General features: G+C 58.4%; 3 protein-coding genes across 3 annotated transcripts in view; 1 reads left to right on the top strand and 2 right to left on the bottom strand.

Moving 5' to 3' along the window:
• The window catches only part of LOC116999522 (NAD(P)(+)--arginine ADP-ribosyltransferase 2-like), a 703,496-nt gene that overhangs the window by 125,651 nt on the left and 553,127 nt on the right, over positions 1-24,718 (top strand). The gene's annotated exons all lie outside the window — the stretch shown is intronic.
• The window catches only part of LOC116994645 (erythroblast NAD(P)(+)--arginine ADP-ribosyltransferase-like), a 284,339-nt gene that overhangs the window by 14,858 nt on the left and 244,763 nt on the right, over positions 1-24,718 (bottom strand). The window lies entirely within an intron of this gene.
• LOC116994927 (myosin-6-like) lies at positions 11-23,872 on the bottom strand. The gene is made up of 38 exons (XM_033056916.1): positions 23,672-23,872; positions 22,060-22,203; positions 20,331-20,487; positions 18,714-18,741; positions 18,514-18,622; positions 18,337-18,429; positions 18,129-18,192; positions 17,823-17,921; positions 17,608-17,711; positions 16,228-16,366; positions 15,890-16,158; positions 15,208-15,378; positions 14,791-15,100; positions 14,629-14,702; positions 14,425-14,512; positions 14,228-14,345; positions 14,022-14,145; positions 12,490-12,626; positions 12,280-12,406; positions 12,059-12,187; positions 11,716-11,958; positions 10,984-11,160; positions 10,739-10,884; positions 10,569-10,659; positions 9,696-10,085; positions 8,594-8,720; positions 8,389-8,507; positions 7,719-7,915; positions 7,141-7,324; positions 6,905-7,070; positions 6,700-6,824; positions 6,306-6,614; positions 5,423-5,626; positions 4,170-4,295; positions 3,823-4,098; positions 3,031-3,126; positions 963-1,097; positions 11-682 (listed from the first exon to the last, which is right to left on the bottom strand). Exons 1-38 carry the CDS (start codon positions 23,870-23,872, stop codon positions 662-664), a joined length of 5,817 nt encoding a protein of 1,938 aa, XP_032912807.1. The 3' UTR covers positions 11-661.

A 24,718-nucleotide genomic window follows, 5' to 3' on the forward strand; every position in this document is an offset into this window, starting at 1 on the left:
GGGAGGGGAACTGTGGGGGTGGGGGTCACTCATGATGGCCACTGGGTCACTCATGGTGGTCATTGGGTCACTCATGGTGGCACCATGGGTGGTCACTCATGGTGGTCATCGGGTCACTTGTGGTGGCATCATGGAGGTCACTTGTGCTTATTGGGTCACTCATGGTGTCATCAAGGGTGGTCACTCATGGTGGTCATTGGGTCACTCATGGTGGTCATTGGGTGACTCATGGTAGTCATTGGGTCACTCATGGTGGCATCATGGGTGGTCACTCATGGTGGCCATTGAGTCACTCAGGGTGGCATCATGGAGGTTACTTGTGGTGGTCATTGGGTCACTCCTGGTGGTCATTGGGTCACTCATGGTGGCATCAAGGGTGATCACTCATGGTGGTCAGCGGGTCACTCAGGATGGTCGTTGGTCACTCTTGGCAGTCATTGGGTCACTTGTGGTGGCATCACGGATAGTCACTCATGGTGGTCATTGGGTCACTCGTGGTGGCATCATGGGTGGACACTCATGGCGGACATTGGGTCACTCATGGTGGTCATTGGGTCACTCATGGTGGTCATTGGGTCACTCGTGGTATCAAGGGTGGTCACTCGTGGTGGTCATTGGGTCACTCATGATAATCATCGGGTCACTTGTGGTGGTCATTGGGTCACTCCTCATCGTGCAGCTTCTGCAGTGGGGTGGGAGAGAAGGTCCCAGGAGGTTGTGGGGCAGATGTGGGGGTGACAGGGGGTGACAGGGGGTCACACGAGGTCACAGGGGATGACAGGCGGACACAGGGGGTCATAGGGGGTCACAGGGGCTGACAGGGGGACACAGGATGTTACAGGAAGCAACAGGAGGACACAAGAGGTGACAGGAAGTGACAGGGGGACACGGGATGTCATGGGGGTCACAGGGGGACACAGGAGGCGACAGGAGGTGACGGGAGGTCACAGAAGGTCCCCCACCTTGGCTCCGATGTCGCGGCTCTTGGCCCGCAGTTTGTTGACCTGGGACTCAGCGATGTCAGCGCGTTCCTCGGCCTCGTCCAGCTCGTGCTGCGCCTTCCGGAACTTGGCCAGGTTGGTGTTGGCTTGCTCCTCCTGGGGATGGGGGAAAACGAGGTCAGGGCGTGGCACCAGGGAGGGGTGGGGGTGTCGATGTGCCACGCCCACAGATGGGATGGCTTCATCCATCCGTCTGTCCATCATCAATGATCATCCATCATCATACATCCATCATCCATCCATCATCCATCCATCCATCCATCATTCATCCATCCATCCATCCATCCATCATCCATCATCCATCCATCATCCGTCCATCATCAATCCATCCATCATCAATCCATCCATCCATCCATCCATCATCCATCATCCATCCATCCGTCATCCATCCATCCGTCATCCATCCATCCGTCATCCATCCATCCGTCATCCATCCATCCATCCATCATCCATCCATCATCCATCCATCCATCATCCATCCATCCATCATCCATCCATCCATCATCCATCATCCATCCATCATCCATCCATCCATCATCCATCCATCCATCCATCATCCATCCATCATCCATCCATCCATCATCCATCATCCCTCCATCCATCATCCATCCATCCTTCATCCATCCATGGATTCTTCCATCCACACAAGGACTTGATCTGCTCATCCATTCATCCAACAACTCATCCATCCATCCAACAACTCATCCATCCATCATCCATCCATCCATCATCCATCCATCATCCATCCATCCATCCATCATCCATCATCCATCCATCATCCATCATCCATCCGTCATCCATCCATCCATCATCAATCCATCCATCCATCCATCCATCATCCATCCATCATCCATCATCCATCCATCATCCATCCATCCGTCATCCATCCATCCGTCATCCATCCATCCGTCATCCATCCATCCATCCATCATCCATCCATCATCCATCCATCATCCATCCATCATCCATCCATCATCCATCCATCCATCATCCATCCATCCATCATCAATCCATCCATCATCCATCCATCAATCCATCATCCATCATCCATCCATCCATCATCCATCATCAATCCATCCATCATCCATCCATCATCCATCCATCCATCCATCATCCATCCATCCATCATCCATCATCCCTCCATCCATCATCCATCCATCCTTCATCCATCCATGGATTCTTCCATCCACACAAGGACTTGATCTGCTCATCCATTCATCCAACAACTCATCCATCCATCCAACAACTCATCCATCCATCATCCATCCATCCATCCATCCATCATCCCTCCATCCATCCCTCATCCATCCATCCCTCATCCATCCATCCATGGATCCATCCATCATCCATCCATCATCCATCATCATCCATCAACCATCCATCATCCATCCATCATTCATCAACCATCCATCATCCATCATTCATCCATCCATCCATCCATCCTCCATCCATCATCCATCCATCTATCATCCATCCATCATCCGTCATCCATCCATCATCCATCATCCATCCATGGATTCTTCCATCCACACAAGGACTTGATCTGCTCATCCATTCATCCAACAACTCATCCATCCATCCAACAACTCATCCATCCATCATCCATCCATCCATCCATCCATCATCATCCATCAACCATCCATCCATCCATCATCCGTCATCCATCCATCATCCATCCATCATCCATCATTCATCCATCCATCCATCATCCATCCATCCATCATCCGTCATCCATCCATCATCCATCCATCATCCATCATTCATCCATCCATCCATCATCCCTCCATCCATCCATCATCCGTCATCCATCCCTCATCCATCCATCAATCCATCATCCATCCATCCATCCATCATCATCCATCCATCATCCGTCATCCATCCATCATCCATCCATCCATCATCCATTATCATCCGTCATCCATCCATCATCCGTCATCCTTCATCCATCCATCCATCATCCATCCCTCCATCCATCCATCAATCCCATCCATTCCTGGATCTCTCCCCATTCCCCGTCCCCTTCACCCACCGCCTCCTCCGCCTGTCTCTTGTAGGCCTTGACTTTCATCTGCAGTTTGTCCACCAGGTCCTGCAGCCTCAGCAGGTTCTTCTTGTCCTCCTCTGTCTGCAGGAACAGAGACAGGGCTGGACCCAACCACAACTCCTGGGCCTCAGTTTCCCCTTCCCAGAGACTTCCCATGTCCCCCTGGCCACCATGTCCACGTTCTGGGCCACCCACATCCCTGTGGTCACCCAATGAATGTTCTGGGTCATCTTTTTTCCTGTGGCCACCCAGTCAATGTCTTGGGCCACCCATGTCCCTGTGGCCATCATCTCTGCCAGATGTCCCACAGGTGTGACACAAGACAGCCTGTGCTGTGGTGGCCTCATCCAGCAGATTAATTTGACCCACCCAGGTGGTGTCACCTGTATCTGAGCTCCTTGACCCTCCCCCCATGTTCTCACCTCCGTGTTCTCACCTGTACCTGAGCTCCTTGACCCACACCCATGGTCTCACCTGTACTTGAGCCTCACCTGGTACCTGAACTCCTTGGTCCCACCCCCACACTCTCACCTGGTACCTGAGCTCCTTGACCCACCCCCATTTTTACACCTATACCTGAACCTCACCTGGTATCTGAGGTCCTTGACCCATCCCCATGTTCTCATCTCCGTGGTCCCACCCCCATGTTCTCACCTGGTAGCTGAGCTCCTTGACCCACCCCCATGGTCTCACCTGTACCTGAGCCTCACCTGGTAGCTGAGCTCCTTGACCCATCCCCATGTTCTCATCTCCGTGGTCCCACCTCCACGTTCTCACCTGGTAGCTGAGCTCCTTGACGCGCCGCTCCGACTTGCGCAGCCCCTTGACGCTCTCGGCGTTGCGCTTCTGCTCGGCCTCCAGCTCATTCTCCAGCTCCCGCACGCGCCCCTCCAGCTTCTGCAGCTGCTTCTTCCCTCCCTTGAGCGCCAGCTGCTCTGCCTCGTCCAGCCGCAGCTGCAGGTCCTTGATGGTCTGCTCCATGTTCTTCTTCATCCGCTCCAGGTGCGCGCTCGTGTCCTGCTCCTTCTTCAGCTCCTCTGCCATCATGGCCGCCTGCGGGGATGAGCAGAGGGTCCGTGGCACGTCCCCCGTGGTGGCCCTGGTGGCCCCACAGTGACACTCACGTCGGTGATGGCTTTCTTGGCCTTCTCCTCGGCGTTGCGGCACTCCTGGACGGCCTCTTCCACCTCAGTCTGCAGCTGGGAGATGTCACCCTCCATCTTCTTCTTCTGGTTGATGAGGCTGGTGTTCTGGGGGGACAGAGAGGGGCCTCAGGGGTGGCCCAGGGGCTGCTGTGCCATCCCTCAGCCCCCCCAGGTCTTGGAGACTCCCCCGAATCTCTGTAGGGTCAAGGATCTTCTGGGGTTCTGGGTGATGCAACATGGAGGGAACCCGAACATCCTTGGAGCAACCCAACCCTCCTTAGATCAACCCAACCTCCTCCAAACCAACCCAACCTTCCTTGGATTAACCTAACCTTCCCTGGACCAACCCAACCTTCCTTGGATCAACCCAACCTTCCCTGGACCAACCCAATCCAACCTTCCCTGGACCAACCCAACCATCCCTGGACCAACCCGACCTCCTCCAAACCAACCCAACCTTCCTTGGACCAACCCAACCTTCCTTGGGCCAACCCAACCTCCTCCAAACAACCCAACCTTCCCTGGACCAATCTAAACTTCTTTGGATCAACTCAACCTTCCTTGGACCAACCCAACCTCCTCCAAACCAACCCAATCTTACTTGGACCAATCTAAACTTCCTTGGACCAACCCAACCTTCCTTGGATCAACCCAACCTTCCTTGGACAAACCCAACCTTCCTTGGACAAACCCAACCTTCCTTGGGCAAACCCAACCTTCCTTGGACAAACCCAACCCTCCTGGAACCAACCCAACCTTCCTTGGACCTTCTTTAGACCAACCCAATCTTCCTTGGACCAACTCAATCTCCTCAGACGAGCCCAAGTGACCTTGAACCTTCTTTAGACCAACCCAACCTCCCCCAAACCAACCCAACCTTCATTTGACCAACTCAACCTCCTTCAAACCAACCCAAACTTCCTTGGACCAACCCAACCCTCCTGGGACCAACCCAACCCTCCTGGGACCTCCTTTAGACCAACCCAACCTCCCCCAAACCAACCCAACCCTCTTTGGACCTTCTTTAGACCAACCCAACCTTCTTTGGATCTCCTTTAGACCAACCCAACCTCCCCCAAACCAACCCTTCAGGAGAAATCGGAGATGTCATCTCCACGCCACCCCAAGCCACCTCGACATCCCCAACCCAGCAATCAGAGCTGTTTGTCCTGGGCAGGAGCCCCCCTGGATGGAGGTGGCCCCTCTTACCTGGCAGGCAGGTGAGGTCTCACCTGGGAGTGGAGGAGCTGGACCCTCTCGCTGGCCTCGATCAGCTCCTGCTCGGCCAACTTCCGCGCACGCTCGGTCTGCTCCACCAGGCCCCGCAGCTCCTCCAGCTCCGACTGCAGCAGGGAGTTCCTGCGCTCCACCATGGCCACGTTCTCCTTCAGCTCCTCCCCGACCCGCGCCGCGTCATCCAGCTGCAGCTGGGTGTCCTGGGGAGTGGGGATGGGGTGGTGGGTGCACCTGGGTGTGGGGGGGTGGGTCTACCTGGCCATGGGGTGCTGGGTGCACCTGGGCATGGGGTGATGGAATCACTTGGCCATGGGGTGGTGGAATCACCTGGCCATAGGGGGGTGAATCCACCTCGCCATGGGGTGATGGAATCACCTGGCCATGGTGTGGTGGATCTACCTGGCCATGGGATGGTGAATTCACCTGGCCATGGAATGGTGAATCCACCTGGTCATGGGGTGGTGGATCTACCTGGCCATGGGGGGTGGGCAGACCTGGCTGTGGTGGGGTGGAATCACCTGGCCATGGGGTGATGGAATCACCTGGCCATGGGGTGATGGAATCACCTGGCTATGGGATGGGGAGTTGTGCTTGGTCCATCAAAAATCCTCTGTTGGGTGGTGGCACCTCCAACATCCCAAGTTCTCCATGGACAGGTAACTTCAGGTACTTCCTACACCTCCATGTCCCCATGGACAGGTACCTCCAGGTACCCTCAGGTACCTCCCACCCCTCAGTGTCCCCACGGACAGGTATCTCCTACACCTCAACATCCCCATGGGACCTCCAGGTACTTCCTACACCTCCATGCCCCCATGGACAGGTACCTCCAGGTACCTCCAGGCACCTCCCACCCCTCAGTGTCCCACAGACAGGTACCTTCAGGTAGCCCTGCAGAGCCTTGACCTGCTTCTGGGCCTCGTTGGCGCCGCGGTTGGCGTGGCTGAGCTGGATCTCCATCTCGTTGAGGTCGCCCTCCATCTTCTTCTTCAGCCTCAGGGCCTCGTTGCGGCTCCGGGTCTCGGCGTCCAGCGAGGTCTGCAGCGACTCCACCACGCGCAGGTGGTTGCGCTTCACCTGCTCGGTCTCCTCCTCCTTCTCGCCCAGCTTCCGCTCGTACTCCGCCTTCACCTGGTTGAACTCCAACTGTGCCCTCAGGATCTTCCCCTCCTCATGCTCCAGGGAGGCCTGGGGTGGGACAGAGGGGACATTGAGGAGCACGGAGCATGGACATGCCACCATGAGGATGTAGGGACAGAGGGTTTTGTCCCACCTCAGCCTCCTCCAGAGCAGCTTGGAGCTCCAGTTTCTCGGCGTCCAGCTGCTTGCGGACCTTCTCCAGCTCGTGGATGGATTTGTTGCTGGCGCCGAGCTGCTCTGTCAGGTCCGAGATCTCCTCTGCCCCAGGTGAGACCCGGTCAGAGCCCGCGGGGAGGGGCGGGGGGCACCCAGGTGGGCACAGGGACCTGGGGTATCACCTTGGAGGTTCTTGTTCTCCCTCTTGAAGGTCTCCAGGTGCTCCAGGGACTCCTCGTACATGTTCCTCAGCTTGAAGAGGTCGGTGCTGAGGGCCCTGGCCTCCTTCTGCGATGCCTCCAGCTCTGTCTGCGACTCCTCGAACTTCTGCTTCCACTCTGCCACCACCTGGGGACAGCCAGGTGTCACCCCAAAGCCACCTGGCCCTGCCACCCCCAACCTGCCACACCTGCCCCACCTTGTCGAAGTTCCTCTGCTTCTTGTCCAGGGAGGCCGCGGCCGCGTTCGACCGCTCCACGTCGGCCATCAGGTCCTCGATCTCGTTCTGCAGCCGGTGCTTGGTCTTCTCCAGCGAGGAGCATTTGGCATTGACAGCCTCCACGGCCTCCTCGGCCTCCTGCAGCCGCTGGGCCAGCTTCTTCCTGCCCCAGGGACCACCTGGGGTCACCCGCGGGCCAGGTGGGGCCACTCCAACCTTCTCCCACCCGCCCATTGGCCAAGGTTCTGCTCTGGGTCTCCTCTACCATCTCCAGGTCACTCAACCTGCTCCAGAACCTGCTCTAGAACCTTCTCCAGTGGGTGGTCTCCACCCCTGACCCCACCCAATCTCCATCCATGCAGCACCACTCACTTGGCCTCCTCCAAAACCTCAAAACCTTCTCCAGAACCTTCTCCAGTGGGTGATCTCCACCCTGACCCCACAGGAGCTCCACCCATGGGGAGGTGACTGAACCCCAGAACATTCCCCAGATCATTTTCTGGTGGTTTCCATCTCCCCAACCCCACACAATCTCCACCCACAGGGTCACGACTCACTTGGCCTCCTCCAGCTCCTCGGTGCGTTGGATGGCGTCGGTCTCGTACTTGGTTCTCCACTGGGCCACCTCAGAGTTGGCCTTGGAGAGCAAGCGCTGGAGCTCGGCCTTGGCCTCGGTCTCCTCCTCGTACTGCTCCCGCAGCAGGTCCCCGTCGTGCCGGGCCGACTGCAGCGCATGCGCCAGCGCATTCTTGGCCTGGTGAGATGAGGGCGGCACCATTGTGTCCAGGTCACCCAGAGTCCTCTTGGGCACCTCTGGCTCAGCAGGAGCTGGTCTTTGTCACCACAGCCCAACCAGACCTTCCCCAGACCAACCCAACCCAGTCTAGACCAACCCAACCTAGTCCAGACCAACCCAAACCTATTTAGACCTTCCATTGACCAACCCAACTTTCTCCAGACAAACTCAATCCCCTTGGACCACTTTAGACCAACCCAACCATTCTTGGACCGTCCATTGACCAACCCAACCTTCCCTAGACCAACGCAACCCAGTCTAGACCAACCCAACCCTCCTTGGACCTTCTATGGTGAAACCATTTGTAGACCCAACCCAACCCAACTCAACCATTTTGAACCAATGACCATAAATGGACACCTGTGACCCACTTGGACACCCCGTGACTCCCCTGGACCCCTCAGATCTTCTCACCCCCCGTGGGACCCCACCTTCATCTCCTCCTCCAGCTGCCTGCGCAGATCCTCCAGCTGCTGCGTGTAGGAGGCCTTCCCGCGGGTCAGCTGCGACACCAGCGCCTCCTTCTCCTCCAGCTGCCGTGACAGCTCACCTGCACAGGTGGGCGGGGTTTCAGGTGGGGGGTGGGGGATGGGGGTGCAGCTGTGGGGCTGGGGGAGGGGCGGGGTCAGCTCCCACCGTTCTCTGTCTGCAGCTTGGCGCGTTGGGTGTTGGCGTCGTTGAGGACGCGTTGGGTCTCCTCCAGCTTGGCCAAGTGCTCGGCGGCCTGGTCCTCCATGGAGCGCGAGACCTTCTCCATGGCCACCTGTGGGGAGGGGCCAGAGGTGGGGGATGGGCACTGCGGAGGAGTGGACACGCCCCATGGCTGGAGATGGCCAAGGCCAGGGCTTGGAGCCACCTGGGCTAGTGGGAGGTGTCCTTGGGGACCACCCAATGCTGCACTCAACGCAACCCAACCACATGGAGACTCTTCATTTCAACCCAACCACCTGGAGAGTCTTCATTTCCACCCAACTTGGGTCAACTCAACCACGTGGAGGCTCTTAATTTAAACCCAACTCAACCCAATCACCTGGAGACTCTTCAGCTCAACCCAACTCAACTGTGTGGAGATTCTTCAGTTCAACCCAACTCAACCCAATCACCTGGAGACTCTTCATTTCAACCCAACTCGGGTCAACTCAGCCACTTGGAGACTCTTAATTTCAACCCAACCACATGGAAATTCTTCAGCTCAACCCAACTCGGGTCAACTCAGCCACTTGGAGACTCTTATTTCAATTCAACTCAACCCAATCACCTGGAGGCTCTTCAGCTCAACCCAACCCAACCATGTTGAGACTCTCCATTTCAACCCAACCCAACCACCTAGTGTCTCTTAATTTCAACCAAACTCAGCAATGTGGAGACTCTTCATCTCAACCCAACTCAACCCAATCACGTGGTGACTCTTCATTTTAACCCAACCCAACCACCTGCAGACTCTTCAGCTCAACCCAGCTCAGGTTAACCCAACCAAGTGGAGGTTCTTCATTTCAACCCAACTCAATCCAACCCAACCATGTGGAGATTCTTCAGCTTCACCCAACTTGACCCAACCCAATCACCTGGGCACTCAACCCAACCCAACCAGCTGGAGACATTTCAGCCCAACTTAACCCAACCCAGTCTAGTGGAAGGCATCTCTGCCCATGGGTTGATGGAACTGGATGATCCCATTGTTCCTGTCCCACACAAACAATCCCATGATTCCCTGCTGTCCATCCCAACCTCCTCCTACCTTCGACTTGATCAGCTGCTCCACGTTGGCGCTGAGATCGTCCAGCTCCAACTTGAGCTCGCTCTTCTCCTTCTCCAGCTTCTGCTTGACGCGCTGGAGGTTGTCCAGCTGCTCGCCCAGCTCGGCCACACTGTCGGCGTGTTTCTTCCTCAGCGCGGCCGCCGTGGCCTCGTGCTGCAGCGTGGCCTCCTCCAGGTCCCGCCGCAGCTTCTGGAATTCCGCCTCCCTCTTCTTGTTGAGCTCCAGCTGCGCTGAGGTGGCGCCGCCGGCCTCCTCCAGCCGCTCGCTGAGCTCCTCCAGCTCCCGCGACAGCTCCGAGCGCTGCTTCTCCACCTTGGCCCGGCCCGTCCGCTCTGCCTCCAGCTCCTCCTCCAGCTCCTCAATCCGTGCCTGCGTGCCAAGAGGGTGGTGAGAGGCAGGATGGGATCCACCAAATCCCTCCACTCAACCCAACCCAAGCAGCTTGGGGCACTTCAACTCAACTCAACTCAACCCAACCCAGCTGGCCGGAGACTGTTCAAGTCAACCCAACTAGCTGGAAACACAACCCAACCCAACAACTGGAGACCATTCAAGTCAACCCAACCAGCTGGAGATTGTTCAAGTCAACCCAACCAGTTGGAGACTCAACCCAACCCAACTCAACAACTGGAGACCATTCAAGTCAACCCAACCAGTTAGAGACCAAATCCAACCATCTGGAGACTCTTCAACTCCACCAAAATCGATCCAACCAAGTGGAGCCTCTTCTAAGCAGCCCAACCACCTTGAGACTCTCCAACTCAACCATGAGATTGCTCTTCAACCCAACCCAACCACCTGGGGGTTCTCCAGTCCAACCCAACCAGACCCAGACCCAAGTTCCACCCCCACCTGTAGCTCCTTCAGCTTCTTCTGGAGCTGCAGAGCCAGCGCCTGCTCGTCCTCGATCCTGCTGTTCTGCTGGTGGATCTCAAACTCCTTCCTGTGGAGGAAGAGGAGCAGGTGAGGCCTCACCTGTGACCCTCGACTGGGCCTCCCACAGCAGGAGGATCCAGCCTCACTTCTTGAGCTTCTCCTCCAGCTGCTGCTTGTCGTTCTCCAGATCCATGATGTTCTCCTGGGTCAGCTTCAGGTCACCTTCCAGTTTCCTCTTGGCCCGTTCCAGGTCCATCCGGATCTTCTTCTCCTGCTCCAGGGAGCCTTCGAGCTGTGAGGGGACACAGAAATGGGGAGGAACCTCAAGTTTCACTCCTCTTCACCCCAGGAGTTCCTCAGCAGGGCCTAGGGTGGGACCAACCACACTCACATCGTCCACTTGCTGTTCCAGTTTGACTTTGCCCTTGGTCAAGGTGTTGACCTTGTCCTCCTCGGCCTGCAGGTCGTCCAGCGTCTGCTGGTGGGACTCCTGCAGAGCCTTCTTCTCCTTGGCCAGCTTGGCGATGGTCTCGTCCAGCCCCGCCATCTCCTCCGTCAGGTTCTTGACCTGTGGGAGAGGTGTCCAGGGTGGGGCAGAGTCGGGGGAGGTTGGTGTCCACCTCCGCCAATGAGGTTGTTCCAAAGCAGGAGAACCCAAAGGGCCTTGGGTCTTCTTGATAAGCCAAACCCAACCAACAGTGGATCTTCTCAACCCAACCCACCTTGGATCTCCTCAACTCAACTTAACACATCCCACCCAGCCTTGAGTCTCCTCAACTCAAACCAGTGCCTTGGGTTTTCTCAACCCAACCCATTTTATGCCTCACCAACCCAACCCCACCCAACCCAACCAGTTTTATGTCTCACCAACCCAACCAACCTCAACCATCCTTGGTCAACCCAACTCAACCCAACCAATTTATGTCTTACCAACCAAACCCACCGTAACCATTCTTACTCATCTCAACACAACCCAACCAATTTATATCTCACCAACCCAACCAACCTCAACCATCCTTGGTCAACCCAACCCAACCAGCCTTGGTTCTCCCCACCCAACCCAACAAGGCTGAGCAGACTCAAGTCCCCTCACCTTGAGGCCGACACCTGTCCTCTCCCTCACCTTGTTTTCGGTGGCGTGTTTCTCCTTCTCCACCTTGGCCAGGGTCAGCTCCAGGTCATCAATGTCCTTCTTCAGCTCTGAGCACTCATCCTCCAGCTTCCTCTTCTTGGCTGTCAGCTCGGCGTTCATCTCCTCCTCGTCCTCCAGCCGCTCCGTCAGCTCCTTCACCTTGGCCTCCAGCTGGATCTTGTTCTTGATCAGTTGGTCGCAGCGCTCCTCGGCGTCATTGAGGTTGTCCTGCTCCTGTTGGGGGGGATGGCGAGTGAAGTTGCCCCAGGGGGCGGTGGGGGTGGTGGGGGTCGTGGTCACCCCTGTGCTGTGGTTTTGGGGTGATCTGACTCACAGCCTGCACTTGCAGCTGGAGGTCGTTCTTCTCCTGCAGCATGGACACCATCTTCTCCTCCAGCTCCTTGCGCCGCGCCTCCGACTTCTCCAGGGCGTCCTTCAGCCGCCCGTACTCCTCCTTCATGTTCTGCTCCAGGAGACCCCGAGTGGGTCAGAGACCCTCACCCAGCACCCCCCAGACCATCGGCAGGCCCGCCCTGCCCCGTCCACTCCCCGCACCTGCATCTCCTTCTCCGTTTCCGCGCTCTTCAGCAAGGGCTTGATCTTGAAGTAGAGTTTCATCCACGGCCAGTTCTTCACCCCCATGAAGGCCCGGAGGTTCCACTGGATCACCAGCAGCGCGTCCCTGCAAGGAGCAGGAGGTGACACAGGTGCCACCACGTCCCCAAGCAGGTGACCAGGTGAGCAGAAGGCCCAGCCCCGTCTCACCGGCGCTCCACGATCTTCTTGAACTCGAGGCGCATGAGCTGCCCCCGCGCCCGCGCCTGGATGCGCGTGATGATGCGGGACAGGCGCTCGTCCCGCATCTCCTCCAGCTGCCCCAGGAGCCCCGCCTTGAAGAAGACCTGAGGGGAGGGACAGATGGACACGGGAACTATGGGACCATGAGGTCCATGTTCACCTCAGATGGTGGGATCACAGGGAACAGGGACCACGAGATCCCAGTGGGATCAGACTGGTTGTGGTGGGTGGGAGAATGGGGTGGTGTCTGGGACTAACAGATGGACATAGGGATGGACAGATGGACACGGGGATCATGGGACCATGAGGTCCATGTTCACCTTGGATGGTGGAACCACGGGGAACAGGGACCACGAGATTCCACCCAGTGGGATCAAATTGGTTGTGATGGATGGAAGGATGGGGTGGTGTCTGGGCAGATGGACAGATGGACATGGGGATCATGGGACAGATGGACATGGGGATGGACAGATGGACACAGGGATCATGGGACAATGATGTTCATGTCCACCTCAGATGGTGGAACCACAGGATCTCTCCCAGCAGGATCAAACTGGTTGTACCGGGTGGAAGGATGGGGTGGTGTCTGGTACCAACTGATGGATACATTGATGGACAGATGGACATGGGGATGGAGAGATGGATATGGGGAGGGACAGAAGGACACGGGGATCATGAGACCATGAGGCCCACAACACTTGAAGGATGGTGGGACCACAGGAAACAGAGACCACGAGATCCCAGTGAGATCAGACTGGTTGTGGTGGGTGGGAGGACAGGGTGGTGTCTGGGCAGATGGACATGGGGAGGGACAGATGGACATGGGAATCAGGGGACCATGAGGCCCACAACACTTGAAGGAAACAGAGACCACTAGATCCCAGTGGGATCAGACTGGTTGTGGTGGGTGGGTAGATGGGCTGATGGACACAGGGATGGACAGATGGACACAGGGATCGTGGGACTACAATGTCCATGTTCACCTCAGATGATGGAACCACAGGGAACAGGGACCATGAGATCACACTCAGTGGGATCAAACTGATTGTGGTGGTTGGGGTGGTGGCTGGGCAGATGAACAGATGGACACGGGGATGGACAGATGGACACAGGGATCTTGGGACCATGAGGCCCACAACACTTGAAGGATGGTGGGACCACAGGAAACAGAGACCACAAGATCCCAGTGGCATCAAACTGGTAGTGGTGGATTGGGAGGATGGGGTGGTGTCTGGGACTAACAGATGGACATAGGGATGGACAGATGGACACGGGGATCATTGGAACATGAGGTCCATGTTCACCTCAGATGGTGGAACCACAGGAAACAGGGATCTCTCCCAGTGGGATCAAACTGGTTGTGATGGTTGGGGTGGTGTGTGAGTGGAGGGACAGATGGACATGGGGAAGGACAGATGGACATGGGGATCACAGGACCATGACGTCCATGTCCACCTCGGATGGTGGGACCACAGGGAGCAGAGCCCACACGGCCTCACCTTGGTGTGCCCAAACTTGTACTGGTTGTGGTCGATGTCGATGGAGCCCAGCAGTTTCTCGGCGCCCTTGCGGCTGTCGATGAACTGCCCCTCGGGGATGGCCGCGGGGTTCAGGATGCGGTACCTGGGGGCCACAGAGGACGTGACCCCCAAATTCAGCCCCGGTGGGGTTGTCCCACCCTCCCCAAAGCCCTCCGTGTCCCCACCGCTGGCGGAAGTCCCCGTAGAGGATGCGGTTGGGGAAGCCCTTGCGGCAGATGCGGATTCCCTCCAGGACCCCGTTGCAGCGGAGCTGGTGCATGACCAGGGCATTGTCCATCACACCTGGGGGAGGGGAGGGGACACAGGTGAGGGGCCAACCACGAGCCCACCCCCCAACCTCTCACCCGCACTCTGGGCTCACCTGGCTCCTTCCGCTCGTTGGGGACCAGGCAGCGGACAAAGTGGGGGTGGGTGGTCTTGAGGTTGGCCATCAGCTTGTTGAGGTTCTCCTGGGGAGGAGAGTGGAAGGTGACCAATGGGAGAGCGGGGGCGGGGCTAGGGGGATGGTGGGACCCCCCTCCACACCCTGGCTCATTCTCCCCGTGCCCCACAGCAGATCCCTCACCCGGTGCAGGGCTGAGACAGTCTGGAAGGAGGAACCTTTCTTCTTGGCTCCTTTGCCCTTCCCGCTGTCACCACCTGTGGAGGAGACCAGTGGCATGAGGTGGGGACAAGGGACAAGGACAACTCCTGTGGGCACTGTCTTCTCCACCCCCCCATCACCCACCTGAGTCCGCCCCAGCGTAGTTGGAGAAGAGGTGGGCCAAGAGCTTGAGGGCGGATTTCTGGTAGAGCCCCACCACGGTCTCGTTGAGGGGGTCCTTGTTCTTCTCCAGCCAGCCCAGGATGTTGTAGTCCACGGTGCCGGCGTAGTGCATGAGCGAGAAGTGAGCCTCGGACTTGCCTTTGACGTTCCGCGGCTTCCCGAAATTGGCAGACTTGCCCAGGTGATTGTCGTAGAGTTTGGACTTGAAGGTCATGTCTGAGGCCTTGGGGAACATGCACTCCTCCTCCAGGATGGACATGATCCCCATGGGCTGCGGGCAAACAGGATGTTGGCCACCAAAATCTCCTCGTGGGCCACCTGAGGGGCTCCAACTGGATGGGCCTTTCGTCCCTCAGTCTCCCGAGCCCGCGGCGGTACCTTCTCAATGAGGTCGATGCAGGCCTGCAGGTCCATGCCAAAGTCGATGAACTCCCACTCGATGCCCTCCTTCTTGTACTCCTCTTGCTCCAGCACGAACATGTGGTGGTTGAAGAACTGCTGCAGCTTCTCGTTGGTGAAGTTGATGCAGAGCTGCTCGAAGCTGTTGAACTGGGAGAGGAGCGGGAGGGGCAGGTGATGGAGTCTGGGGGGTCAACTCAACACCCAACGGGGTCTACTGAGTCAACAGGGTCAACTCAACAGCCAATGGGGTCAACTCAACACTCAATGGGGCCATTTGTGTCCATGGGGTCAACTCAACACCCAACAGGACCAACTGAGTCAATGGGGTCAACTCAACACCCAACGGGGTCAACTCAACACCCAATGGGGTCAACTGAGTCCATGGGACAACTCAACACCCGGTGGGATCAACAGAACATCCAGTGAGATCAGCAGGGTCAACCTGAGACCCCAAGGGTTCCAAACAACACCCAGTGGGATCAAGAGGGTCAACTCAACACCCAAAGGAGTCAACGCCCAATGGGATCAATGGGGTCAACGCCACACTCAACGACATCAACACCAAGACCCAAATTCCCACCCAAAGTCACTGTGAAGCTGCAGGAGATCCACTCAACACCCAACCAGCCCAACACCGCTGTCCTGCCTCGAGCCTCACATCGAAGATCTCGAAGCCAGCGATGTCCAGGACACCGATGAAGTACTGCCGCGGCTGCTTGGTGTCCAGCGAGTTGTTGATCCTCACCACCATCCAGTTGAACATCTTCTCGTAGACAGCCTTGGCCAAGGCCCCGATGGAGTAGTAGACCTGCTGGACGCTCTGGCCCTTGGTGACGTACTCGTTGCCCACCTTGACGCGCGGGTGGCACAAGCCCTTGAGCAGGTCAGCTGAGTTCAGCCCCATTAGGTACGCGGATTTGTCGGCATCTGTGGAGTGGGAGACATGTGGTCAGGTGTCACCTCACCTGGTGGTGTCCCCCCCTCACCCCGACCCACCTTCGGTGCCGTCCGGCTCCGCCTGCTCCTCCCGCTGCTTCTGCTTGAACTTCATGTTGCCGAAGTGCATGATGGCGCCCGTCAGTTTGTAGACGCCGGCCTTCTCCTCGGCCGTGAAGCCCAGCACGTCAAAGGCGCTCTGGGAAGGGCAGAGGGGTGGAGCCAAGTGAAGGCTTGGCCTCTGCTGTGATGGTCCTGAGGGTACCTCCCACTGTCCTTCCCAGCTGGCCAATGGGGACATCCAGCCATGGGCGTGTCCATGGACTTGTTCGTTCATCCATGGGATCATTTGTCCAGTTCAGGACTCATTTACCCATGGATCCATCCATCCATGGATTCATTCTCTCATCAAGGACTCATCCATCTATTTGAGGACTCATACATCCATGGACTCATCCTCCCTTGCATTGAAGAACTTCATCCAACCATCCATGGATTCTTCCATCCACACAAGGACTTGATCTGCTCATCCATTCATCCAACAACTCATCCATTCATCCAACAACTCATCCATCCATCCATCAATCAATCCATCCACCCATCAATCCATCCAACAACTCATCCATCCATCCATCCATCCATCCATCCATCAACTCATCCATCCATCCATTAACTCATCCATCCATCCATCCATTAACTCATCCATCCATCCATCCATTAACTCATCCATCCATCCATTAACTCATCCATCCATCCATTAACTCATCCATCCATCCATCCATCCACTCATCCATCCATCCATCCATCCACTCATCCATCCATCCATCAACTCCTCCATCCATCCATCAATCAATCCATCCACCCATCAATCCATCCAACAACTCATCCATCCATCCATCCATCCATCCATCCATCAACTCATCCATCCATCCATTAACTCATCCATCCATCCATCCATTAACTCATCCATCCATCCATCCATTAACTCATCCATCCATCCATTAACTCATCCATCCATCCATCCATCCACTCATCCATCCATCCATCCATCCACTCATCCATCCATCCATCAACTCCTCCATCCGCTCATCTATGCATCCATTAACTCATCCATCCATCCATCAACTCATCCATCCATCCATCCATCAACTCATCCATCCATCCATCCATCCATCCATCCATTAACTCATCCATCCATCCATTAACTCATCCATCCATTCATCCATCAACTCATCCATCCATCCATCTATCCATCCATCCATTAACTCATTCATCCATTAACTCATCCATCCATCCATTAACTCATCCATCCATCCATCCATCAACTCATCCATCCACCCATGGACTCATCCATCCATCCATGAACTCATCCATCCATCCATCCATGGACTCATCCATCCATCCATGGAATCATCGCTCCCTCCAGCCCTCCCCACTCACGTCGGTGGCCATCAGCTCCTCGGAGTCGTCGATGGAGGCCACGGTCACCTCACCCTGGGACACATAACCGTAGTCATAGGGGTTGGAGGTGACCAGCAGCATCTCTGGAGTAGGATGGAGACACCATTGAGCATTTCCAGTCTCCCCAAACCACCCCAAATTTTGGGAGGAGGGGAAAGGAGAAGCCCCGAGGCCATGGTGGTGGCCTGGCTCACCCAGCAGCTCCGGCTTCTTGTTGGAGAGGATCTGGTAGAAGATGTGGTAGTTCCGCTCAGCCTTCAGCTGGAAGATGACGCGGGACTTCTCCAGGAGGTCTGGGAGGGTGGAACATGAGAGGGAGGGATGAGGAGGGGGATGGAGACACGGAGAGATGGGTGGGGGCGTGGCCATGGGGATGGATGGATGGATGGATGATGGATGGATGCATGATGGATGGATGGATGATGGATGGACACATGAGGAGATGCAAGGACAAGAGTGGACAGAGGGACGAGGAGGGCTCTGGACACACGGACACTCACAGGTCTCGATGTTGGCCGATGCCAACTTCCCGGTGGCCCCAAAGTGGATCCGGATGAATTTCCCCTGGAAGGGCAGTGGGGGAAGGGATTGTGGGTCCCACCCCACAGACCCTGAACAAAGACCCAGCACCACAGACCCCACCCCACCCCCCCACTGTGCCCCACAGACCCAGACCCCGTCCCCCAGGCCCCGCCCATCCCCACTCACGAAGCGCGACGAGTTGTCGTTGCGCACGGTCTTGGCGTTGCCGAAGGCCTCGAGCGCGGGGTTGGCCTGGATGATTTGATCCTCCAGGGTGCCCTGGGGGTGACACCAAGGGTGGGGACACGCCCAGGGGGACCCTCCCCACCTCCAGGGGGGCGTGGCCAGGCCCCCTCCCCTCACCTTGTTGCTGTTGGCCGCCTCCTTCTTGCGGTCGCCGATGGCGGCGATGCTGGCGAAGTATTGGATGACGCGTTTGGTGTTCACGGTTTTACCGGCACCGGATTCGCCACTGGGGGGACAGCGGGGTCACCCAGGGGTCACCTAGGGGTTACCTGGTCCCATCCCACACCTGTGGGGCGGGGTCAGGGCGGGGCACTCACGTGATGAGGATGGATTGGTTCTCGCGATCTGTGGGGGGACAGAGGGGGGAGGGGGTGAGGGGGGGTCTGGGGGGTCTTCAGAGCCCCTCCTCCCCCCCTCCCACACAGGTGAGGGCAGGTGGGACCAGGTGAGGGAGGTCTTGGGGTTCTGCACCTGCCCAGGTGAGCAGCAGGTGGCAGGGAGTGTTGGGGGGTCACCAACCCCATCAGGTGTGCCCAGGTGAGCGCCAAATGTCCCCAGGTGTGTCCCCAGGTGTGGCCATCCCGTTTTTGGGGTCCCACCTGTTCCCCCAGGCATCCCCAGCTTGTTTTTTGGGGTTCCACCTGTCCCCAGGTTCCCCTCAGGTGTCCCCACCTATCAGCATGTACTGGTAGGCGTTGCCACACGTGTCCCCACCTGTCCCCAGGTGCCCCCACCTGTCTCCAGGTGTCCCCAGGTACCTGTCAGCATGTACTGGTAGGCGTCACCCCAGGTGCCCCCACCTAGCCCCAGGTGCCCCCAGGTGTCCCCACCTGTCCCCAGGTGAGTCCCCACTGTCCCCAGGTGCCCCAGGTGCCCCCATCTGTCCCCAGGTGCCCCAGGGGTCCCCACCTGTCCCCCGGTGTCCCCAGGTGAGTCCCTACCTGTCCCCAGGTGTCCCCATCTATCAGCATGTACTGGTAGGTGCTACCCCAGGTGCCCCACCTGTCCCCAGGTGTCCCCAGGTGAGTCTCCACCTGTCCCCAGGTGCCCCAGGTGAGTTCCCACCTGTCCCCAGGTGCCCCCAGGTCCCTCCATCTGTCCCCAGGTGTCCCCAGGTGAGTCCCCACTGTCCCCAGGTGTCCCCACCTGTCAGCATGTACTGGTAGGCGTTACCCCACGTGTCCCCACCTGTCCCCAGGTGCCCCAGGTGTCCCACCTGTCCCCAGGTGAGTCTCCACCTGTCCCCAGGTGCCCCAGGTGAGTCCCCACCTGTCCCAGGCGTCCCCGCCTGTCCCCACGTGTCCCCAGGTGTCCCACCTGTCCCCAGGTGCCCCCATCTGTCCCCAGGTGCCCCAGGGGTCCCCACCTGTCCCCAGGTGTCCCCAGGTGAGTCCTCACCTGTCCCCAGGTGTCCCCACCTATCAGCATGTACTGGTAGGTGCTACCCCAGGTGTCCCCACCTGTCCCAGGTGTCCCCAGGTGTCCCCACCTGTCCCCACGTGTCCCAGGGTGAGTCTCCACCTGTCCCCAGGTGCCCCCAGGTGCCTCCATCTGTCCCCAGGTGTCCCCAGGTGAGTCCCCACCTGTCCCCAGGTACCTGTCAGCATGTACTGGTAGGCGTTACCCCAGGTGTCCCCACCTATCCCCAGGTGCCCCAGGTGTCCCCAGGTGTCCCACCTGTCCCCAGGTGAGTCTCCACCTGTCCCCAGGTGCCCCAGGTGAGTCCCCACCTGTCCCCAGGTGCCCCCAGGTGCCCCCATCTGTCCCCAGGTGTCCCCAGGTACCTGTCAGCATGTACTGGTAGGCGCTACCCCAGGTGTCCTCACCTAGCCCCAGGTGCCCCACCTGTCCCCAGGTGAGCCTCCACCTGTCCCCAGGTGCCCCAGGTGAGTCCCCAGGTGAGTCCCCACCTGTCCCCAGGTGTCCCCAGGTACCTGTCAGCATGTACTGGTAGGCGTTGTCGGAGATGCTGAAGATGTGAGGGGGGACCTCGTTGCGCTTCTTGCCCCGGTACGCGGCCACCACCAGGGGGTCGTACACGGGCAGCCACTTGTAGGGGTTCACGGTGACACAGAACAGCCCCGAGTACGTCTGGGGGGACAGGGGGGTCAGGGGGACACGGGGGGGACACGAGGGGCACCCCCAGAAAGGGGGGGACACCCAGAGAGGGGACAATGGGTAATATGGGGTTTAGGGGTTCAAGGTGACACAGAAAAGCCCCGAGTAGGTCTGGGGGGACAGGGGGCTCAGGGGGACACGAGGGAACAGGGGGGACAGGAGGGGACAGGGGGGACGGGGGGGACACCCCCAGAAAGGGGAGGACACCCAGAGAGGGGACAGCAGGGTGAGGACAATAGGTAATGTGGGGTTGGGGGGTTCAGGGTGCCCCTAGTGTGTCTAGGGGGGGACAAAGGGGGTCAGGGGGACACGGGGGGACACCAAGAGAGGGGACAATGGGGTGTGGGGATGGGGACACCCCCAGAGGGGGGACAAGGGGAGCTGTGGGGTTTAGGGGTTCACGGTGACACAGAACAGCCCTGAGTGTGTCTGGGGGGGACATGGGGGGTCAGGGGGAACATGGGGGCACAGTTGGGGGACACTAAGAGAGGGGACAATGGGGGGTACACCCCAGAGAGGAGGGGACACTCCCAGAGAGGGGAAAATGGGGGGGGACACACCCCAGAGAGGGGACAATGAGGTGTGGGGATGGGGACACCCCCAGAGGGGGGACACGGGGAGCTTGGGGGTTCAGGGTGGCACAGAACAGCCCCGAGTGCGTCTGAGGGGACACAGGGGTTGAGGGGGGACGGGGGGGACACCCCAGAGGGGGGACAATGGGGGGGTGGGGACAAGGGGTGCTGTGGGGTTTGGGGGTTTCAGGGTGGCTGCAGCTGGGGTTGGGGGTTCAGGGGTTCAAGGATTGGACGTTTTGGGGTCTGGGAGGGTGCAAGGATTTGGCCTCTCCCCATTTTTGGGGTCGCCACCGTTTTTGGGGTCCCCCCTCCCCAATTTGTGGTCTCATGTAGATTACCCAGGCCCCGTCCCCCCCAACATTTTTGGGATCCCCATTTTTTATCTCTCCTGGTTTTATGATCCCCGTTTTTGGGGTCCCCCCAATTTTTGGGATCCCCATTTGTGGTGTCCCCCCAATTTTTGGGGTCCCCATTTCTGGGGTTCCCCCCGTTTTGGGGTCTCATGTAGATCATCCAGGCCCTGTTCCCCTCTGTCCCCCCTCCCCATTTTGGGGTCCCCCTCCCCATTTTGGGGTCTCACGTAGATCATCCAGGCCCCATTCCCCCCCCATTTTGGGGTCCCCCCGGTTTTTGGGGTCTCACGTAGATCATCCAGGCCCCATTCTCCCCCCCCCCCCATTTTTGGGGTCCCACTCCCCATTTTGGGGTCTCACGTAGATCATCCAGGCCCCATTCCCCCCCATTTTCAGGGTCCCCCCTCCCCATTTTCAGGGTCCCCCCTCCCCATTTTGGGGTCTCACATAGATCATCCAGGCCCTGTCCCCCTCCACATTTTTGGGATCCCCATTTTTTGGATTTCTCCTGGTTTTAGGATCCCCGTTTTTGGGGTCCCCCCAATTTTTGGGGTCCCCATTTTTGGGGTCCTCCCTCCCCATTTTGAGGTCCCCCCCTCCCCATTTTGGGGTCTCACGTAGATCATCCAGGCCCCGTAGCGCTCCTTGAGGTTGAAGAGCACGGCGGGCTCGTGCAGGAACGTCAGCATGGCCATGTCCTCGATCTTGTCGAACTTGGGCGGGTTCTGCTGGTGCAGCTCCGCCTCCTTCACCGTCACCGTCTGGGGTCACCCAGGGGTCATGGAGGGGTCATGGGGGTCACGGGGACACGGGGTCATGAGGTCACGATGCCTCTGTGTCACCTCCTCACGGTGATGTCCCCGAAATGCCCCCAAAATGTCCCCATTGAGAGCCCTGTGACCGCCCCCAGCATCCCCAAACCCTCCATGTCCCCCCAAATGTGTCCCCAATCCCCCCCAGCATCCCCAATGTCCCCGTTGTCACCTCCCCCAGCTCGGTCTCCACGGTGGCCGTCCCCCCGCAATGTCCCCAATGTCCCTGTGGTATCCCCAGTGTCCCCAATGTCCCCGATGTCTCCAATGTCCCCGATGTCCCTGAGCATCCCCAATGTCCCAGTGTCACCTCTCCCAGCTCGGTCTCCACGGTGGCCGTCCCCCCCAATGTCCTCAATGTTCCCACTGTCCCCAATGTTCCCATTGTCCCCACGGTGTCCCCCATTGTCACCACCCCCATGTCCCTGTGGTGTCCCCAATGTCCCCAATCCCCTCATGTCCCCCCCCATTGTCACCTCTCCCAGCTCCCAGCTTGGTCTCCATGGTCACTGTCCTCTCCCAATGTCCCCAATCCCCTCAATGTCCCCCAATGTCCCTGAGTGTCCCCAGTGTCCCCATGTCACCTCCCAGCTTGGTCACTGTCCGCCCCACAATGTCCCCACTGTCCCCAATGGCCCCAATCCCCCCCAGTGTCCCCAATGTCCCCATTGTCACCTCTCCCAGCTTGGTCACTGTCCGCCCCACAATGTCCCCACTGTCCCCAATGGCCCCAATCCCCCCCAGTGTCCCCAATGTCCCCGTTGTCACCTCTCCCAGCTTGGTCTCCACGGTGGCCGTCCCCTCCACAATATCCCAAACCCCTCAATCCCCCAGTGTCCCCAATGTCCCCAATTCCCCCAGTGTCCCCGATGTCACCTCATCCAGCTCGGTCTCCATGATGGCCATCCCTCCTCAATGTCCCCAGTGTCCCCAATGTCCCCGTTGTCATCTCGCCCAACTCAGTCTCGATAGTGGCCGCCCCCCGCCAATGTCCCCAATGTCCCCAGTGTCCCTGTGGTGTCCCCTGTCCCCAATGTCCCTGTTGTCACCTCGCCCAACTCAGTCTCGATAGTGGCCGTCCCCCCCCCAATGTCTCCACTGTCCCCAATGTCCCTGTGGTGTCCCCAATGTCCCAGTGTCACCTCTCCCAGCTCGGTCTCCACAGTGGCTGTCCCCCACAATGTCCCCACTGTCCCCATTGTCACCTCTCGCAGCTCGGTCTCCACGGTGGCCGTCCCTCCCCAATATCCCCAGTCCCCCCAGTGTCCCCAATGTCCCCAATCCCCCGTAGTGTCCCCAATGTCCCCATTGTCACCTCTCCCAGCTCGGTCTCCATGGTGGCCTTCCCCCCAGTGACCCTAGTGTACCCTCAATGTCCCCAATGTCCCTGTGGTGTCCCCAGTGTCCCCGTTGTCACCTCTCCCAGCTCGGTCTCCACGGTGGCCGTCCCCCCCTGTCTGTCGGTCACTCGGCCCCGGACGAACTCGTGCTGGGGGTGGGGCACGAAGCACTCGGCGCGGGGGTCGAACGGCCGCGTGGTGGCCGCCAGGCGCTCGCGCTCGCTCGGCCGCAGGAACGGCGCCGCGGGGCCCAGGGCGGCCAGCACGGCGTCTGCCATGGCTACTGGGGTGGAGATGGGCTACCGTCAGCATGGGATGGGCTACCAGTCATCCCTGACCCCAGTGACCCCAGCACGGCATCTGCCATGGCTACTGGGGACAGGGATGGGCTACTGTCAGAATGGGATGGGCTACCAGTCATCCCTGACCCCAGTGACCCCAGTACGGCGTCTACCATGGCTACTGGGGACAGGGATGGGCTACCATAACATCCCTGACTCCAGTGACCCCAGCACCGTGTCTGGGGGTGGAGATGGGCTACTGTCAGAATGGATTGGGCTACCAGTCATCCCTGACCCCAGCACTGCGTCTGCCATGGCTACTGGAGATGGGATGGGCTACTGTCAGCATGGATTGGGCTACCAGTGATCCCTGACCCCAGTGACCCCAGTATGGCATCTGCCATGGCTACCAGGACAGGGATGGGCTACTGTCAGCATGGGATGGGCTACCAGTGATCCCTGACCCCAGCACTGTGTCTGCCATGGCTACTGGGGTGGGATGGGCTACCGTCAGCATGGATTGGGCTACCAGTCATCCCTGATCCCAGTCACCCCAGTATGGCATCTGCCATGGCTACCAGGACAGGGATGGGCTACTGTCAGCATGGGATGGGCTACCATAACATCCCTGATCCACAGTGACCCCAATGGGCCACCATGGCCATCCCTGACCCCAGCACAGCGTCTGCCATGGCTACTGGGGTGGAATGGGCTACTGTCAGCATGGGATGGGCTACCATAACATCCCTGACCCCAGTGACCCCAATACGGTGTCTGCCATGGTTACTGGGACACGATGGGCTACTGTCAGTAGGGATTGGGCTACCATAACATCCCTGATCC

Source organism: Catharus ustulatus, chromosome 1 (genome assembly GCF_009819885.2).
Source record: "Catharus ustulatus isolate bCatUst1 chromosome 1, bCatUst1.pri.v2, whole genome shotgun sequence".
Lineage (NCBI taxonomy): Eukaryota > Metazoa > Chordata > Aves > Passeriformes > Turdidae > Catharus > Catharus ustulatus.